The sequence below is a fragment of the Taeniopygia guttata genome, chromosome 12, assembly GCF_048771995.1.
Source record: "Taeniopygia guttata chromosome 12, bTaeGut7.mat, whole genome shotgun sequence".
NCBI lineage: Eukaryota > Metazoa > Chordata > Aves > Passeriformes > Estrildidae > Taeniopygia > Taeniopygia guttata.
This window is the reverse complement of record NC_133037.1, coordinates 16266232-16287397: the sequence shown is the minus strand read 5'-3', so window position 1 is coordinate 16287397 and position 21166 is coordinate 16266232. Positions and strand designations below refer to the sequence as shown.

The 21166-nt window shown below is 38.4% G+C and overlaps 1 protein-coding gene across 8 annotated transcripts in view; it reads left to right on the top strand.

The window, feature by feature from the left end:
• DOCK3 (dedicator of cytokinesis 3) overlaps positions 1–21166 on the top strand; it is a 182950-nt gene that overhangs the window by 53342 nt on the left and 108442 nt on the right. For all 8 annotated transcript variants that reach the window (XM_030282933.4, XM_030282932.4, XM_072935013.1 and 5 more), the window contains exons 6-8: positions 5145–5293; positions 13221–13305; positions 20801–20842. In XM_030282933.4, coding sequence (XP_030138793.1) covers positions 5145–5293; positions 13221–13305; positions 20801–20842 — 276 coding nt within the window. The remainder of the gene's footprint in view (positions 1–5144; positions 5294–13220; positions 13306–20800; positions 20843–21166) is intronic.

The window sequence follows — 21166 nt, the reverse complement described above, 5'->3', positions numbered from 1 at the left end:
TAAATTGAGAACTAATAAATAGAGACTTTCAGGATAAAAGAATGAAAATAAACCTAAACTGAGATGCCTTTCTTTGTCTGTTACTTGATTTGGAAGACTAATGGTGTTTATTTGGCTTGACAATCGTAGAGACCTTTTCCAACCTTAACATTTCTATGATCCAGTGACTCTCGGTGTTTAATGGTGAGAGAGGGTGAGCTCACACCCAGCCTCTTGTGAAAACCCTAGGATGCTGCCTCGACCCTTTGTAAATGAAGTTCGTCATTTTAATTAGGAGAAGTTGTAATTTCTTAACTTTAGTCTTGTTCAATGTTATTTTCACTTATTTGTTGTTTGTATTTTTTAACAGTTTTTAAAGTCCATTATAGTTCTGTAATCCAAGAGGAGCAGCTGTCTAGGCACATATGGAGAACTGATGAATATGTGCAAGTATTAATTGTGTTCTCAAATTGCTTTTTCTGTGGGTGCCAGTCAGGACACCTGTGTACTGTCCACATCTCCCACACAAATTTTTAGCTCTTTTCTATTTTTGAGACAACTTTGTATTGACCTGTAGTCTGATCTTTATTGGTCAAAAGGCATTTGATGAATACTCTCTAATTTGATAGGTGAAGTTTAAGGTTTTCATGGTAATAATACTACAGATTTTAAGTAAGACTAAGCTATAAATATTGCAAAGAGCTTTAAATTCCAGCAGAGTTTTAATATAAAGTAAATTGCTTAATTAAAATAATCCTGACAAAACTGAGAAGAAAGGCAGGATTGTAGTGTTGTTTCTAGCTGTAGTATTTCCTTTCATGTGCTGACGGTGCTTGCAGGCTTTAATATCTAATGTAGATACCAAAATCCATAACAAGGAACCTGGGGAAAGCTACTCACTTGCTTTTATAAGGAAAATAATTTTTGCGCCCTTCTCCCCCATTACAGCTTAAGGCAGTTTTATAGGAAATGTCTTAAGGGACTGCTCTTTGAGAGAGGCAAAATCCTGACTGTACAGTGGTGGTAAATGAAGTCATGGTAAGAAAATGACTATAAATAGGTCATCTGCTGTAATATACCGGTCTGTTAGATATTTTCACATTATGTGGCATTTATTTAGAGAAGAGTGACAGAGTTTCAAAAGCCACCCGAGGGGGTCGCAGGGAAGCTGGGCTGCGCTGGGGTTCCTGCGGAGAGCCGCAGCTCCTGTGCCGGGGGTCAGCCCCGGGCATGGCCTGAGGGACGGAACAGGCCGATCCCGGCTGGGGGAGCCGCTGGGCAGCAGCGCTGGGGCAGGGAGAGCAGGGGGAAAGGGGAGAAACAGCCCCACAGACACTGCAGCCGAGCAGGGGGAAAGGGGAGAAACAGCCCCACAGACACTGCAGCCGAGCAGGGGGAAAGGGGAGAAACAGCCCCACAGACACTGCAGCCGAGCAGGGGCACCTGAACAGCCAACAGCGCTGGGATCCACACTGGGATCCGTGTGGGCAGAACCCACCCTGGCACAGGGGAAAACTGGGAGGAGGAGGGAGAAGCAGGGAGGAGCTACCATGGACTGACCCCTCCATTGTCCTGTAAAGGTGAGGAGGAAGTGATTCTGTGAAGGATGGAGGAGTTGGGAGTAAAGGGAAAAAATGTTGGGCTTGGGAAGGGGGTGCTTAAGGACAGGGTTCTTTCTGTCTTTGTATCTCCCATCCCAACTCTGTGGAAATAGGCAATAAATAAATTCCCCAAGGGAGTTCTGTTGTGCTGGGATGGTGGTTGGTGAGTGAGCTCCCTGTCTTTGTTTCCACCCACAGGTATTGTCGTTTCTTCCCCCTGCCCCAGCCTGTTGGAGAGGGGCAGTGGGGGAAGCTCCACACCCAACCCATCTTTTGGCTTTTGAACTCCACAGAGTTAATAAGGAGTCATTAAAAGGGGGAAAAAAAAATACTGCCAGAATTCCACTTTTTGATGCATAGCTGCACAGCTGAAATTATCCAAACGTTGATTAGTGTGAGTGTGACTTGTTCATTATCAAAGAAATACAGCAAATGTTTTTGTATCGGGGATAGTAAAATGAGGCAACAAGACATGTTAGAGGACTTGTGCTGCTTTGTGAGGAGAGTCCCAATTCGTTAAAGCCATTCAGATTCTTTGTGACTCATTTTAATTATTACCAAAAAATTCTGCAGAAATTCTTACTTATATATTCCAGATTTACCAAATATGTTTAGAAATGCACACAGCAGGTCATTCTGGGTGGACTGATAAGGTGCTCCTTGCTTGGGAGCTTGCGATAAAGCCAGCTGAAAAAATTAGAGATTACAAGTTGTATAAAAATTTACTGTGAAACAGAATGAATGTTTACACATCAGACTGACCTGCACATCTTTTATTTAACTACTAACAAGATGACAAAGTTTCAGGTTTCTTTATGCTGCTACTCTAACTAATAAATTGAAGTATTTTAATACTAAAAAATTGGGGAAACGGGGACGGAGAGGTGTTTCTTAATTGTGATATCCCAGGCCATCTGTTTTAGATGGTTTTTTACACAGGGGTAGGAATCTGATTAGTTTAGCTTAGTGTTAAATTTTGAAGAGGCTTTTTTTTTTTTATGTTGAAAGAGAGGAGTCATTAAAATGTATCATCTTCTTTCCTTCTCTCCCATGTGAAGCTCATTAGTCCCTGGGCTCCTATAGTGTGAGGAGGGATGTTAGAAACTGGTTTTTGACTGCTTCAAACTCCCTTTTGCCTCCAAGCCTGGAATTAAGCCATTTTCAACTCTAGTCTAGCTCTCCTTTCTCATGGGCATTTTCCTTCACTAATATGGATCTCGCATCTATGGTTCTTCATAACCATTTCCCTGAGATCACAGCCACAGCTCTGCTGTCTTTCTCTTCCACTTTCTCTTCCTCCCTTCCTTGCCCTGGACCTTGGATTTTCTGGAAGGACACCCTGTGTTTTTGTGCATTCAGTTTAAAGCAGGTGAAACACTTGTGTTCTGTAGCCCCCTTTACTTGTATTTTAGAGTAAGTACTGCTGGTACTCCTTGACTTGTATAAAATGACTGTTTAAACATAACCATAGAACATACTGTAATTTAACCAGCATGGTGCTCTGGACCATGGTCCAGATATTTTTGATAATCTTAAACCATCATTACAAGAGTGAGAAAGTGGCTCTCTTAGCAGGTTTAGCTGAGAAGTCTGAATATCATGGTCTGGGACCTGATTCTCATGATAATTTCATTCCCAACTGTTTTATTCTTAAAATAGACCTAATTTGCTATTTTGATACTACCAAACTCAATTGTTTTCATCTTGACTTTTTAAAAAGTGGCAGCCTTTTATTGTCCACACAAATAGCATATAAAAATGGACATTTCCCATACCTACTGTCATTGTCAGTTTATATAGGATTTACTTGTGATCACATTTAGTAATAAAACCTAACAAAAAATTGAGTCATTATGAGTTTATCAGCTATGCATGATTATCTTCCTTGCATAAATTTTTTTCAGCCCCAGAAATTTATGTCTTTCTTTTAGGTCTGGTGTCTGTTTTTCTTTCTTTCAAGTGGGACCAGAACCATTATTGATGCAGAGTTGAAAGATTGTGCATCTTTTCATCTCAAAATTGTTTGATAGGAACAACTGATGATGCCATCTGTGCTTAACCTGCTTCAGCAAAACAGATGTGTAATAAGGTTCAGAGAAATTTTAAAAATGCTTATGAAAATGGATTGCATTGATGTCTGTTTTCCTAAGTCGTGCAGATCTAGTGGTCTTATAGGAAAACAAACTCAAGTAGGTGGAAGTTCTTTTTTCATCTCATCTCAGCTATTTTTGGTAAACAAGTGAAAAACACTTGTTTTAATAATGTGTTGCAACAGAAAACACTTATGTTTCTCTTTGTGGATGTTCCTCTATCAGATGTAATCTTGGTGGATGCAGGTGTCTGTATTTAGAGGGCTTTTATATCCCACTCATGTACAAGCAGAGATGTGATCAAGGCAGTGCCAGCTGATCAGGTCTCCATGTCAGTCCGTCTACTTGGTGTTTTCCCAAGTGAGATTCAGACACTTCAAGCTTTGCAAAGCAGTGGGGATGGAGCTCAGCTGTTCAAAGAACAGCATCCAGCTGTATCCGGAGACCTTGTTTTCCTTCTTGGGTTTGTCTTTCGTGGCACATTGGCTGTTTTATGCACTACTGGGGACTGGATGGAGACGAGCCCCCTTGACACACAGTCCTGACCCAGCACAGAGTGGATTAGTTTGGACACATGTCCTTATTTTATCTTATCTTATGGGTGGTCTTGGTTGATGGCCTCAAACTTTCCTTTTTGGGGAATTCACATATAGTTATATCCTGCAGGGCAAAAACATATTTCCACTTCTGTCTGGTTTTGGTGAAGTGGGTTTTTTTCTATAATTGAGTAATGCTAGTTCTTTTGAAAAATATTACAGTGTTAGTTGTGGAAGTTTTGGGGGGTATTTTCTGTTTATTTGTCTTTACTGACAAGAGGGTTATATTATCTATGGTAATTTTTCTCTTTCAAAGTAGTTTTCCTGGTGGATTTTATTATTAATTGCTTTCGTCCTTTTTCGAGTACCAAGTAATGAATTTTTACACACCCACCCCCTCTCATACCTGGCTGAACTTCAGTGACTGGAATATCACAAATAATTTAAAAATGCTTTTTTGTTGTGGTGACTCATTGTTGCTGACTGCTCAGAGCCATCCAGCTAGGTGCTGACAGAAGTAAACTTTTTCACCTCTATCACTTTAAATCTAAAATTTTACATTTTCTGTATGATTGGAATAAGCGATTCCTGCTGTGTCTAATGAATCCTCTTTATTTAGCATTAGGTTCCATCAGAAAATGGGACTCTTAGCAGATTGAGCCTAAACCACAGGAATAAGAAATTATTTAGTATGAATTGCATCAGTTAACACTACTTTTTGATGTAAATATTTTAAGGCTCACAAAAACTGGATTGATGTTCCTCTAGGGTAATTAAATGAAAATTGGGTAACTTATTAATCTCTCTCTCTTTCTCACATTTTCTCTCTCTAAACTTATTCTCTCCCTCTCTCTTTTCCCCCTGCATTTCCCCCCTCCTTGCCTCTTTCCTTTTCTCTCTCCCTCCTCCCCTCTCCTCCCAAAAATGTGCCTTTACAGAAACATAAAGTAGATCTTTTCTACAAACTGCGGCATGTGATGAATGAGCTCATAGACCTCCGCAGGCAGCTGCTCTCCGGGCACCTGACACAGGATCAGGTGCGAGAGGTCAAGAGACACCTCACAGTGAGGCTGGACTGGGGCAATGAGTAAGTACTGGGTCCTGTTTCTTCTAATTCTTCTCAAGTAACTTTTATTAACAAAAAACCCTACACATTTCCTTTCCAATAGTATTTGTGCACAGGGAGAACTTGGGATTATTTGAAAATCAAGTATAACTTTTTCCTGAATGTATTGCCTTCTACAGGGAGTTTTGCTCTTGGTGTGAAATGAGCTGTTTACCAGGAGACCTTTCCAAGGGATCCCTGCACATATAAAAGGATTAGGTCACTTCACTTATTTGGTATCAACCTATAGAATATTAGGCCTGTGAGGATGTGTTCAGAGGTATTTAAAACACATTTTCCTTCCATTGAGGAAGTATTTTAATGGTTGGTGCAAAAAGTAGACAATCTCACAGTTAACCAGGGACATGGGAGCTGAGGCTGTGATATTCAGACTTTTTGTATCATGATGCTTCTCAGAGGTTTGGTTTCCTTGGTCAGCTGCATGGTGATTTTGTGGAGAGGTTCTTTTAAAGGCAAAGACAACTGTGATTCATTCACACAGAAGTGATTGCCATTAGACAAAAACCAGCCCTTGGTCAGACTTGTGTGTCCTGGATGTGGATCAGACAGGTAAGCTGTGCATGACATATATGACACTCTCAGGCAAACAGAGTTTCCCCTCTGGGAGTGGGATTAGTGCTAAGGAGCATGTGGGAGTGGGGAGGAGTCTGTAAGTTGACAGCTAATGAGAAAATCCAATGTTTGTCATTCAGCTGTGTTTGTTTGATTCCATTCTGTGGTCACCTACCTCAAAACCCCCTCTGAGTGGCATACCTGAACACCCTGGTAAAGGTTTAGCAACCCCCTTGCTGTGCTTCATTTCTCTCTTGTTGAAAGAAAGCTCTGAAGGACATAGACCAGTAGATTGCATCAAGTCTTTCTGCACTGCAGAATTACAGATATTTTCCATTCTTATTCTCAGTAGAGTAAATGGGAACCAGGATACTGTTTTTGAGCATTATGCCTGCCTGGTTTTGCTCAGAGTTTATGGATCAAATTAGCAATAAGAAGCTGCAAAAATGCTGTGAGGAAGAAAAAGATGAGGAGAGCGGAGAGCAGTGCAGCAATGAAGAGAATAGGTTGTTCCATGAGGTGCCTGTAGACCTTTTTTGATATAAAACCATTAAATAGGAAGGTAATTTGAACTATAAAGGTATATCTAATGAATGACAATTATGAAGAAGCCTCAGCGAAATCCATAAATATGTTCAGGATTATATTCATCTATTCAGGATGCTTGTTTAGGGCAAAGAAGCCCCTCTGTTTCTTACTGCAGGTATTGAACTCCCTAGAGAAAGAGATGCATGCTATCAGAGATACATGCAATATTTAAATCTAAATGTCTGGAACTTTGGGGGTGTTTCTGCAACATCACTCTCTTCCACAGAATTTCTAGAAGAGTTCTGCCACTTTCTTGTATCCCCCCTCTCTATGAGTTTTAGCATGAAGCTTACTGCTTGTGTTAATCTGCTAAAAACATTAATGATTTTCATAGACATATTCACATAGTACTGACCTTTCTCACGTATTATGATAGTGTTAATTGCTGTTCTGTCTTACTTGAGATTTGCAAATAAAAGAAATTAAAAAGGTTGTTCATGTGCATTAATGTTGTCTGAGAAGATTGAGTTCCCTGCAGTTTGAGCAGACCTGTAATTTCTCAAGACAGTACAATGTAACAGGAGATATTCCATTGCCAAGCAGCTTTCAGGAACAGTAATCTCACACATCTAATATGTAACATGTTTTCTTATTTAGTGAGGGACTCTTTTCATTCTGACCTTGATCATTAATGAATTCTATTATTTGGAAGGAGTGATGGAAACATGAAACTCATACTTGTCATCACCAATTACTGCTTTTTTTCACTTTGTTAAACTGGTACAATTTTCCTTTAAAAACACTGGCAGTGGCTCTGGAAGTCATCCCTTGTGTCCTGGTAGGAGCTGGTGGAAATCAAGGGACATATACCCTCCTTGAATGAATAGCTACACATTTCTTTTTTTGTGAAAGAGCTCATTTAGATTGTTTTCAAACCTTCTATTTGCTTAGTCTTGTGTGCTTACTGTAAATACTAAGAAGTTTTGCTCTGTAGTTTGGCCTATTAAAATGTGGGAATATTGTTTTACAATAACTGCTGCTAAACCCCTGTATTGCTAATTATTTGTTGCTAATTATTTTTCTAGCACAATACTGATTGCCCTTTCCTATAGCCATTCCATTTTCTGTTGCTTACACATTCTTTCTCCCCTGTACAAATGGAAGATCATGGACTCATCCTTTTTTTCATTCATTGTTTCCTGCTTTCTTCCTTGTTCCACTTACCCCCAAGTAGCTTAATTTGTACACATGCTGGGCTGATATTGCTGCTACAGAGGTTTTTGTATTTCCCTATCAGAATTTGGTACCTTCAGATGAGCACCTTGCTGGTTTTAGACTTGCACTTTTAAGCATCTCTCTGTGTATTTTTGCACAGCCAAAATCTTATCTGCTGTTTTCTTTCCTGCTCATCTTGCTGGATTTTATACAAAATATTGCAAATACCTCTGCTTTCTAGCAGTGTTTCACTCTGATACAATTGGCCATAATATTGATCTATGGAAGTCAGAAATGCTATTGGAAGTGTCCAATGGTCGAAGTGTCCAATGGTCTGTGAATAATAAGGAAAAAGTTGTAAAGCATGAAACAAATGTTATAAAGCTGAAGTCTGCTATTTATCATCTCATTTAAGTCACATTATAAAGTTGAATCTTCAGTTCTTCATCTCATTTTCTATCGTGTTTCAAATAAAATAGATACTTGATTTTGAAATTTTTCTTTAGGTTTTTGCTTTCACATGAATGGATAAGTTTTTCAACTGTTACTATTGCTTAGAATGGGAAACCAGAATGCAGCTTTTTTGCTGCATTCTGCATTGACGAAGAGGTGTTTCATTGTGGAGACTTTTGCATCAGAAACAGATGAAGGAATCTGCCTGACAGAGCTTCTATTTGAAATGTGAATCCTCTGCCTCTGCTTCAGTGCCAAAAGCTAATTGCAGCAGTATGTGCAATACCTTGTGTGCCAGAAAGGCAGATGAAGCTTTCTTCAAAGTAATTCAGCTTGAAAATCAGAGGTCACCTCACCTGATCTTCAGGACTGGTTCTTTCAGATTAATGTATCATCTGTCAGGAGATTACCAGAAAGCATCCAGGTCTCCTTGCATACCCAGGGAAGACACTTCCTTCCCTATAAATGTGGAATATATATATTCTATGTTTTGGGTCAGAAACAGAGTCAGGAGGGGGAGCCACCAATACCTTGATATTTTTGACTGATAAAAGCCATAAACAAGATGAGTTTGTAGGCTTTTATTACTTTTTAGTCAAAGGTTATTCTTTTTTTCCCATAAGATGTTATTAAAATCATTACATTAAAAGAAATTTTCTGAATAGTTGCCATAAATTCTGCACAGAAAGATCCACAGGTAGGCAAAAGGTACAAATGAGTGTTTAAGAAGAAAAACAAAGGGCAAAATGTTAGCAATAAATCTTTTAAACTGTCATACAAAGAAAATGAAGCACACTTTTAAGGTCATGATTTTTCTCCTACCTCAGAATTGCAGCTGGAAAGCCTGTAGCAGCTGGTTAGTACCTACTGACTACTGACATCTGTAACTGTGGAGGGCAGGAATTGTGTGATCTAGTGAAGTCAGCACAGTCTTGAATTTCAAAAAGCCCTGAATTTCAGTGCTCATGCTCTTAGATTATTTTGGGGCTTGGAGTGATTTATCCTCTTGTGATATTTTCTTGACATAAAAGGAATAAGAATGACATTTTGGTGGTGTTGTAACAATAAGCTTAAAGTTAGTAAAATGCATCTGGAGATAAGAATTAGAAGTACAGATGATACTTGTTCGGGGAATTAAAGGCAGTTTTTTTGCAGTAGCTATCATTACATCAAAGGAGGTAAAAATAGGAGTGACCAACTTAAGCAACCATGAAGAAATGCCTTTAAGAATTGCAGCTGCCATTTCTCTCTGAATGTCCTGCATCTTTCCCTCTCCTGAATATGCTTGGAGTAATGATTGAGTTTGGATTGAAGGTGTAAGGAGCTTTGCTGAAAGTCTGTCCTTGAGGAAAACCTGAATAACCTCTCCCTGTAGCCTGATACTGCCATGCTCAGAAGTATTTGCTGCAATTCCCTTTTATCAGTTCCTTACTAAGATCATTTACCTTCATTTCATCTTCATTTTAAGAAATAATTTCCTATGTAGCATCACATCACTACTTTACTAATTTCTTTGTAGATTGCAACCCCTGCAGTTTTTTGTATAACTTAACTTAATTCTGTCCAAGCAAACTGTTGGGTTGTGTTAGCAGAGTCTCATTTTGACAAACATGTTTTTTTCATGTATTTAATTTTCTGTGGACTTCTGTCTTTTATTTCCTTCAAAGTATTTTAAAGTCTGTACATAGTTTTTGTGAATCACTGTTAGCATAATTTTCTTTCCCTTCACCATCTTTGTGTGAGAGAAATACAAACTATATTAAGTGAGGCTTTTTGATATACTGAGAGAAGGAATGAAAGAAAAAGTGGTAGTGTCAAAATTAAAGCTGAAAAAATTGAGGTAAAGTGGATGTTTTTGGAGCAATGGGGATGAGATCTTGCACCCTCCAGAGATGTGATGAGCTCTCCCAATCTGTTCTTCAGGACTGAGTTTGCATGTGAAAGATGTTGTTGTTTTTTTTTTACATCAAATGGCATATTTCCACATTTCTTCAAGGTTCTTGTTGTGCTGACTTGTGGTTTTATGAATTCTAAATGCTGTCATGTTTGTATTGTAAATAAGTGAACGTACTAGAAATTAGGACTATTCCTCAAAATCACAATTAAACCTTAGTTGATTTTTTCTAGAAGCCCAGGTAACCTTGAGATGTGTGTTCATCCCTTTCACTATTAAAAAACCCTGTATTTTTGTAAGTTGGCTTGATTTCATATTACTTGAGAGAAAATTATCTAGAGATTTTAGATGGTGGATTTAAAAAATTTTTATCCCCCAAAGAAAGGAAAATCATGAAGACTTTTATGTAGATGAGGAAGAATATCTAAATGCCAGCTGGAGGTGTCCCAAACAGGTGCAATCAAAAGGTAATTGATAGGCTTGGGAATATTTTGTAGGTATGCTTGGGAAATATTTTTGAAGGGCAGTTCAGTGTGAAGGCAGAATAAAAGAGCACAAGAATTAGCTTGTAAAAGAAAGTATTGTGGAGACAGGAACTGTCAAATAAACAAACCAGCGCATTATGTAATTTTTATGCATGCTCTGTTTTGGAGAAATACTGCCTGGCAGCTGGGGCTCTTCTATTCCCCCAGTGTTTGATAATAGAGAGGGAAAGTGGGCCACTGACTGTCATTGCCATCTCAAGCATTATGTTGTGAGTCCTTCACAGGCAAAAAAATAATGGATACAAATTGAGTGTACAAACCTGAACTTCCACCTGCACAGTAAATGGCTGCATGTTTGTGCTCCAGCCAAGACGCCCTTATTTGCTGGGAGCAAGTGTTGTGCAGGATTAACATAGTATTAGAGAATGAGAATCTTCTGGGCTGAAAATCCATGGTGTTAAGGGATTTAACTAAAAATAGGATATTAGATAAGTTTCACAGGGATGCTGCTGCAGTTGTATTGAACATTATTAAACAGAAGATAATACTTTTGTCATGTTCTGAGTAATGAGTGCAGGCACTGCTTCACCCCAGCTCTCCAGAGAGTTGAAATGATGTGAACAGAACCTCATCAGGCTGGGATTGGCTTGGCCAGGTTTTCCTAGGGAGCTTTAATAGAGCTCTGTGACTGCCCTGGAACTGCAGTGCACACACAATGGCTTTGAAAATGTTAGTAGGGAATAATCTGTTCATATCTGTGTGCTGAGGGGAAATCCCTTTATCAATGTACTGTAGGGGTGGGAGTGTGCACACATGTGAGTGACAGGATGTTTTGGAGGTTGTTTAGAAACTCACGTTCAGGAAAGCTTCTATGAATGAATTTGATGAGCATTAACATTTAAAAAACACCTTTGCAATGATTTCTAACTGATTTTACAATTTTTTATTATATTTTTTTACTTCCTGTGATAAGTAGGCTCAACTGGCAGCTGCAGGTAAGGATTATCTAGTGTGTCCTTATTTTAATCTTTTTCATTTGGTAAATAGATGCAGTCATTTTCATTGTTGCAGCTGCAGTTTTCAGATACTGGTCCTGGGCCACAGATAACTTGTGTTTGATAGGTTTAATCAAAACAAAGTGTGAAACCATGACTTTCACAATGTAGCATTAGAATTTAGAATTTGGTATTTGACATGAAACTGCATTGGACAAGGAAAGCTGTTCCCTTTTTTCCATTGAAAATATAATTGATTGAGCAAAGAATTGAGAATGTGGAAATTCCAGTTGGTCAGCAGGGAGTTTCAATGATCATACAGTGCTGCCAGGGCAAGTGAACAGGGCTAAGCTGTATTTTGGAGATGTGATGGTTTAGGAGTATAAATAAAAAATAAAACCTGCTTAGGCAAAGATTCAAAAAAATAATTATGAAGTTTGGAAATTTGTGGGTAGTGTTTAAAAGCACTGTGGTGAGCAAAGGTAGCTGAGCTGCCTCCAAACCGCTGGTTCTCCCCAGCTGTTATTTTAAGCCAATTGCTCAGAAAGAGACACTGGATTGCCTGGAGCCTTCTGTTATTGCTCCACACAATTGCTCTACAGTACCAGAGAGGTTTTTCTCAATAAAATTTTTCATTTGCCATCAAATGAACAAGTCTGTGCAGAATGTTTCCCTCTCTGATTACAAAATTAAATTGGCTTCTGCTTTTCTTTTATAGTTTGTGACAGGAGTGCCACAATAATTCGTGAGGCACCTCTTCTGTTTGTTTTGTTTTTCTTTAAGACTGTTGAGAATTTTGATCTAAAATGTCTGGAAGTGAAGTATCAAAGTTATATAAGGCAAAAGCAGGAAAATGGTTAATTAATGTTTTTAAAAAATGTACTTCTAATGTGTGTTTAGTGTAGCTTTTTATTGTAATGCTCAGAACTCTTTGTGCCTCAGAAACTGAAGATCCATGGAGCAAAACTTGGGGTTTGTCACCTTTAAGGTTGTCTTGTTCTGCAGTCTACCATTACTAATTATTCATTAACAGTTTGCATTTATTTGTCTGGGTAAAGAATATCTTATTCTGTCTGCGACTCCTGTAGAGCTGTGACCTGAACTGCCTTCTCTACAGCTGAATTCCTTAACTAGTCATCTTTGCACTGGTATTTTTTTTCATCAGTTTATATATTTATTTTGGGCCAAAATATTAATTCTGTTCAGAATAATTAAGAACATTTTATGGGTGTTGCAAATACAGATTAAGATTATTGTTATTGCAGTTACTGTTTCTTACTTACAAAAATTACTGTGTTTACACGGGGATGAAGTTTTATGAACACCAGGAATATCAAAGCAGCTTCCCAAGGTTTGGAATCTATTGGCACATTTGAACAGGACTATTAATGGAACTCTTTCATTATATTATGAAGATCTTACTCAAATACTTCAACAGCAAACTGAGTATGAACTTTATTTGCTGCTGCATTTCCATGTACAAAATTACCTTGTTTTGAGTACTGCAGCAACATATTGGCCAAAAGCTTCCCCTGCATTAATTTCCAGAGCTCCACTGAAGTCAGTGAACAAAAAGTAACAAGTCTGTAGACGGAATTTTTGATATTTGCATTAAACTTTTCTTTAGAATTGTTTAATGGTTAACAATGGCAGTAAGACTGGAATAGCTGAGTATTTCTGTGTCCCTGCCCTGGAGGAGGCACATGCAGGAGGTGCTGGTGACCATTCATGTGCCTCACTGACACTGCTCCTTCCTTCTCTTGCAGACATTTGGGCCTTGACTTAGTTCCACGGAAGGACTTTGAGGTTGTGGATTCAGATCAGATCAGTGTTTCAGACCTTTATAAAATGGTAAGAAATTCTGTGGGAGATTCCTCTGAGTTTTCACTGTGGGAGGGAAAGAAGGGAAAATGTTTTCATTCTTACATGTTTCTCTGTTTCCAGTGGTGTTGTAAGTTCAATGTCTTCTTCATTTGCACCCTGACCACCAGAACAGTGTCTCTCCTATCCTAAGCAGTGGTATGCTTTGATGCATTTTTATTTCAATTTACAAAGTAATGTGGTGTTAACTCTTTGAAGGTTCTCTGAGTGCAGAAAGTCTGTGAGAGCCATTATTTGATTATTTGAGCAGATTTGCAGATGAAGAATACCCAAGTGAAAATCTGGGTTTGTAGTTGCGTAGATAATAGACGTCTTTGTCCTGTTGCAAAGACTTTTTGAGCTCACAAAAGAAGGGGAGATAAGAGGGAGTCCAATGCATAAGTTCATTTTAGCAAAACTAATCCTTGAATGTCAGTGCTCCTTAGAAAGCATGGAGTGCATTTGAATAAGAATATTTGGATTTGCAGGTGAAGTAGTATAATTCTTTCACTGGAGTGAGTTCCAAATGCTGTTATTATTAGTAATTTTTACAGTCCTGTTTGTACATAATGAATTTGAAGTTGTTTTGGAAATGTTAATTGTGCCATTAGTGAACTGTAAAGTTACTCATGCATTTTACAACTTAGCTGTGTTTGGATTCTCTGTTAATAGGACTAATAAAGATAATTTTGGTTTGGATTGTGATGTAACTGTAGAGGGAGAAACAGCATGTAAAATTCAGAAATGTGAATGAAAACTCTTCCTCAGATGCTGTTTTATCTAAAAAAAAAAATCCAAATAAAAAAGCCTCAGCAATTATGTTGTAGAACTTCACTTAATATCTTCCAAAGAAAATATTTGTTTTCTGCATAATGTTGTTACAGTGTTACTCTACTTCTAGGAAACTTTTAATTTCCTGTTTTAAAACAGTTCTGACTTTCAGCCATTTAAGATCAGGGGCAGAGAGATCCATGGCTTGGTGATGGGTTTGGTGTGCAAGATGTGACTTTTCCTTAAACCAAAGGCATGTTTTGTAGATAAGCTGGGTGCTGTTGCTGGTTTGGATTATTTGCACCGTGCAACAGTGGATTTCATGGAAAGAAGTAAGAATTATTGCATAAGAAATATGAACGTACACCAGTCTGTAGTGCTAATTTTTAAAGTTTGTTCCTAATTTGCCATGCTCCATGGTGCCAGTACAGCAGAGTTTTCCTTCAGTACTGCATGGAAATTACTCAGTAGCAAATTCCATCAGTGAAGACTCAGGGTGTGAGATCAGTTGCTAACTAAGGATTGGTTTATTACTCTGGGGTTTACTCTGTACATTTTTTTACTCTGAATACTTGGAGTACTGCAAATAGGCAATATTAATTGCCAGAGCAGCCTGATTATGTCACCCCTTAGTCCTGTGACTGTCTCTGTGCTGCTCCATCCTGGGCAGGGCTCAGGACCAGCACCATTACTCACTTCACACTTCACTGCTGCCGGAGTCTGTAGATGCAAGAGGACAGTGCTGTCTAATCACATCTCTTCACAGTCAGGAGGCAATTTCAGGAACCAAAGCAGCTGAAAAGCTGTTCTTTTTTACCTTAAATTTCATAAAAACTGAAGGAAAGGTATGTTGGTGACTTAGGCTGTTTTAGGTTGTTTTTTTTTAATGTGGTTTGGGGATTGTTTTTTATCGTTTAACAAAAACCCATGGAGTGCATCCTCCTTACTTGTGGCTAAATACTTTATGGATTCTCAAATGAGCAGTGAGGTTTTACATTGTAAAATAACCTTGCAGGAATAGTTGTGAGAGCCAAATTACTTTTTTATATTTTCAGGATTGTAGGATGTTAAATGTAACATGGAAAACACTCATTAGCAGAGCAATGGGTGAGATAACACATGAGATTTTTCTCTCTGTTACAACAGAGATTGAAGCACTTTTTACTCAGTCATTAGGCTCAGCACTGCTCTTGCTGATAAATTGTAAGTTGTTATATTTGAGCCTCTCTTTTAGCTCTCATGTTTCATTGCTAAGTGTGTGGCTGCTGGGTGATGCTGTATTCATCTCTTTGACAGAACTGTTGTGCTCTGAGGCCTTGCACATCCTGCTTCTCCATGTTTCTCATTCTGAAGCTAAATGCCAGTGGCGGCAGGATGCACAGCACTTGTCAGGAATTGTTGCTTTGCTCCTGAAGGAAAGCAAATTGCCCTTTCCCTATGACAATGTTTGTGACTTTAACCAATATGACAGAACACTTTTTAAAAATACATATTACTTTTGAATGGTGGGAAAATATGTTCTCAGAATTCTGCCACAGAGCTCAGTGCTGGAGGTGCCACTGGACTGAAGTTGTCATTTAGGAACACAAAGTCCTGCAGGACGTCAGGAAGACTTGGATGGCACATTTTAGTGGAAGGGTTACAAGACACAAATATCTGAAGTGGTTTCAGAGATCAGAAATATTCAAAGCTGGTGATTAATTACATTTAGCTTTTCTGTAAAGTTATTGAAGTGAGTATGTATCTTCAAGACAAGTTCAGGAGGTGTATGAAAAGCACATCTTCTGGCTATGTAACTGCTGCAGCTTAGGCATTTCTTGCAACTGTGTGAGAGAAATGCCATGAGTTCACCAGAACTCCTAATTTAAAAAAAAATAGAGTTCCTAAAGAAATAGTTTCAAATTAATGCTGCATCACCTCAGAACTGTTTATTCTTTATTTGAATGGTAAATGTGGTTGGTAGTAAGGAATAGCCAAGAAAATAAGAATTCACTTACCCAGAACACTTCTAGATAAGGAAAACAACTGGACACAAATTGGACAAAAGATCATGAAATCTTTGTTGTGATTTTCTTGGTTGTTCTTTGTAAAATAAAGCAGATTGACAGGGAACAGGTTTGTGTACTAAACAAACCTGTTTAAATTGGGTTCTAAAGCCCAGTACAAAGTCAGCTGAGAATATGAAGACAGAAAGCAGTTTAAGACTGACTTGGGAATGAGGGGATTCACTCACCAGGCATTGTTAGGGAAGGAATGAGGAAGAACAACACTGAAAATTGATATTGATAGATAAGAGATCATGAGAAAGAGGTTGGATGAAAAATGGAGGTAAGGAGAATTGACAGTTCTTTCAGTAAATTAAGAACAAAACCACAAGATGCTCACTAACAGGCCAAGTTGGATAAATTAAGAATTCTTCATTTCCTCCAGGCATTAGAGAAAGGGAAATTGAGATTACCAAGAGCCTGTTCACAAGAACAGAATTATAGAGAAGTGTAATAGAATAGCACAAGTGGGTAAATAGAAAAATTAGAAAGGCAATGCACAAATTCAAATAAAACAAGCAAATGGGGTCAATTGTATCAAGAAACAGTTTTATATAAATAACCTGGTATTAACTGGGAAGCTAAAAGAAAGTTTTTATACTGGGAAAAGCCAATTGGCACATGTGGCACTTAATGTCCTTCTTGCCCCACTGAACTCTGGTAAGGTGGTAACTTTCTCAAGAAGTTTACAGTTCCAGGGGATTTGGAGCTAGATACATTCCAGTTGGGATCTTTGGAGAAGCCATATCAGACATGTTAGTGATAATCATTGGGAAGATGGATAAAGTTCCAGAATACCAGCAAAGGACAAACCAGTTTCACACCTTAAGAACAGGTGATGGAGAAGGAGCTAGTAATTTTCCTCTCCCTGTAAAAAATTCTGGAAAATAATAATAATAAAATAAAATAATAATTACTTGCAGCAAGGACATGAGTAATAGTGAGTGGCAACTTGTCCAGAATAAGCAATTTTTAAAAGTTCCAGAACACAGATAAGTCTAGTGGATAGAGAAGCAGCTGATGCCATATTTAGAATTTAGTAAAGATTTTAAATATTTGTTTAATTTAAATTCTCCAAAGGTCATTAGTTCTAGATGAAATTACTGTAATGTAAACACAGAGCTAATTAGAAAACCCATACCGAAAAAAAACCTGAATGGTTGTCAATAATTTGATTAATGACTTGGGGTCATCCTCCATTTTGTAGTACTTCAAGTTTAATTAAGGACTAGATGCTGAAATAAGGAGTCTGCTTAATAAATATACAAAATACACAAAGTTGGAAATGGTATTTCTGATTCTTTCAGTGAAGGGAAGGATTAGAATTCCACATAATAGAGAGAAATCTAAGAAATTATGTGAGAAATGTAGTACACCAGGGAGAATCATAAATGTAAGGTTTTAACTCCTGCAGTCAGTTGTTGGCTCTGAAGTGCAGATGGGGACACTACAAGCTTAGGTGGTTTTGTAGAGCAGATTTGAGGTTATAATGGAATCACAAGCTGAATTAATTAATCTTTTCATCCTAATGATGGATAAGAAAAGAATCAATAGGCCTAGGTTACAATAGCAAGGAATCAATTTAAGCATCAGAAAACACTTTGAGGAAAGATGTAGTGAACATTGTGTCTGTGAAAGTTTGCACAGTCTTTGAGGACATCTATCCTTTGGGGAAAAATAAAGGTAAAACTGTTTTGGGTGGGTTTTTTTAGAATAAAGATGGATAGTTTCTTAACAGTCCTATTTTTATATCACTTTGGAAGGCTTTTCAGGTGGGAAGGGGCCTCAGGGAGGTCTAGGCAAACTTTCTGCTCTCAGTGCAAGGTCAATACTGAATTCAGACCAGGCTGCTCAGTGCTTTGACCAGTTGGATGTTGAAATTCTTGAAAGGAAAGGATTGAATGTTGAATGGCTGCCCTGATGAAGTTACATTTTGCCTTGTTGGAAGGTTGGGATATCATATCCATGTTGTAGTTGATGACCACAGTATTTTGGCCAATCTGCTGTGCAGCTCTGTGGAGAGCCTGGCTGCCTCTTTGTGCTGGGAGCTTCATGGTTACAGGAAAGCTGCCACAGGTCACCTACAAAGCTTCTGTTCTCCAGCCCCAAATGCTGCATTCCCTGCATCCTCCTCAGACACCTGTGCTGCTTCACTGGCCTTTGCTGAATGCAGTACTTCAGCTGTAGTTTACTCAGTGCTGAGGAAAAAGGAATAAATGTTATTCTCAGTCTACTGGCTCCATTCCTAGTAACAGAAACAGTAAATTGTTACATGTCCCTGCTGCCTGAGTGCTCCCCTGACTTCTGTTTGACTTGCTTTAGTAGGATCCTGCCAGTCTGCTGCCCCCAATTTAGGATCATCTGGGAATTTAAGACCACATAGGTTTCAGGACAGACCCCTGACGAATGCATACCATCAGCCCACTACCTTTGGAGCCTGAAAATTTTGGATTTTTTTAACAAAAAATGGGTCTGTCCATGCAGATGCAAGTTTATAGCTTGGATACAAGAATGCTGTGGGAGGCTTTGTTGAGCTAGGGAAACACAGCAGCCACTAATCTTCCCTCATCAACGATTTGGTTATTTTACCTCAGGGGAATCACTTGATCCAGTATAATGTACCCCTGATAAATCCATGTTGGTTATTTTCAGTCACCCTCCCATCCAAGCACCCAAAAATGGCATGTACCCTCTGGGCACTTTGCCTGGCCAGAGGCAAGGGCACATAAATTAACTCAGTCAGTGATTGCATTGTTATAACATGGTCCTGAAACATGAAAGCAGAGAGTTAGTCAAATCTAATCTTTTGGTTGTGGAAAAATTTAAAACTTGAGGTTTTTACCACTAATTGTCATAGATTTACCTCAGTGTACACTCTGTAAGCAGCAGTGTTTGCTGATAAATCTCTTCAGACCACCTCTCATATTTGTGTTGCCTGAGTGTCTCACTTTCTTACTTGGATTTAGAGAATAATTTAATCAGAAGAAGTCGGGACACCTTGAATAGCTTAAATAACTGGTCTTTTCTATACCAGCTGATTCTGAGTGGCTGCAGGTGACAAAAAGATGAATAGGCAACTCAGCCAACTTGAAGGCTTTTAACATTCAGAAAATGGTGCAGTAGTTAGACAAACAATAGAGCTCGAGATCATTATTTTTCTACTGAGAGTGTGAAAGAGGACATTTTTATAACTGTGAATGTAAACAGATGTCAAAATATGCCATTTAGACTCACAGAAATGTTTAGGTTGGAGGAGACCTTTGAGATCATTGAGCTCAACCATTGCCCCAGCACTGCCAGGGCCCCACCATCCCCTGTCCCCAACGGGCACAGCTCTACAGGTCTTTTAAATCCAGGGGTGGGGACTCCACCACTGCCCTGTTCTGAGGCTCGACAACCTTTAGGTGACAAAATTTTGCCCAACAGCTGATCCAGTAGTGAGAGGTCCAAAACTGAACACAGGATTTGAGATGTGGCATCACCTGTGTCAAATACAGGGGTGTCCTTGGCCAGCTGGACCCACTGCTGCTGAGGGATTGAAAGTGGCTCAGTGAGCACTTCTGCCAGCTCCCCCAGTACCCAGCATCTCCTTGGTTTATTCTCATGGTGGAGAATATCTCTCCTTTTGTAGTAAAAAGTCTTTTTTGTGTTCTGTGTGAACACAACAGCGTTGTAGTTTAAGAGTATTGTCAAATACATTTTGTGGACAATCTTTTACTTTCACCTCTTTTGAAGCTTTGTGTTTGTCAATAGATCTGCTAATTCTGATATGGTGTGTAAATGTTTGGTCAGAATAAGTTGCTGGGTTTGTAATAGAGGGAGGGAGGTGGGGCAAATGAAGAGAGTATTTAACAATGTGTGGCAGTGTCAATGTTAATATTTTAGTTTAAAATGCTAATATTAAGATGATGTGCAGGGAAAGGCAGGGAGAATCATTAATGATGGGTTTTTTTAAAGATCTCTGAAACCTTTTCAATTTAGATTAGTATTCAAATCTCCTTTTGGAGATTAAATGGCTTCAGTGAGTCTTGCAGTCCATTTTCTGATTATAACATCTCATTCTAGCATAAAAGTCTTTAAATACAGCATCATCCTCTGAGTTTTTAGACATGTAGCTCTTTATACTGATTCTTCTTTACAGGTATTGGGCAGCTGAAATTGTGGAAGAGTCTTTAACCAATTTTCAGGATTTAATTTTTTTATTAGAGCGAAAAATTTTAACAATGCCTAAAATCCATTTTTTTTCCTAGATGCCTGTGATTTTTAACAAGTGCACCTTTCCACAGACAACATACCAGTAGATGAGGATTAGTGGTGAGGTCTCTTCCCATTTACCAGGAGAAGACAGAGATTATACACAATAATGAAATTTTCCAACACTGTAATAACATTTCTTTTTGAAATTCTGTCTAACTCATGACAGCCCTTTAAAAGCTAAGGTAAATATTCCCTGTAAATTCAAATGCTTAGGTAAAGAAACAGCTTAACTGAGAAAAACCTGTAGGAAAGCAAGTGATCTTGTGAGTGATGATACACTGAAAAAAGGCATGAAAAGCTGGAATAATTTTGAAAGTCATATTTTAGAATTACTGTTTAATGCTACATGAATATAATGTAAATATTTCTTACTTTCAAAAAGGTTTAAATTTTACTATTTTGTATCTCCACAGCATTTGTCAAGTAGACACAGTGTCCAGCAGAGCACATCACAGGTAAATACCATCCACATTTAATTTTTTTATTGTCTTTAAGTTCTCGGTAATGTAGGTAAAGGTATGATGGAGATTACTGGGTAAATCCTTACGCACAGAACACTTACTCAGAAGATTCCCAAGTATTTAAGTCACTAAGGTCCTTCTTCAAATTCCATTTAGGTCTCTTTTCCTGAGCTTGTAAGTGTTGTTCTTAAAAGATACAATTGTGAGTGAGATCAAAAGCATCACTCTGCCCCTGTGACTCTTCTGTCTACCTGCTAACATGTGGCTTAGTGGTTTCTGTTTCACACATCCTTTCTGTACTGGTATAATCCAGTCCTG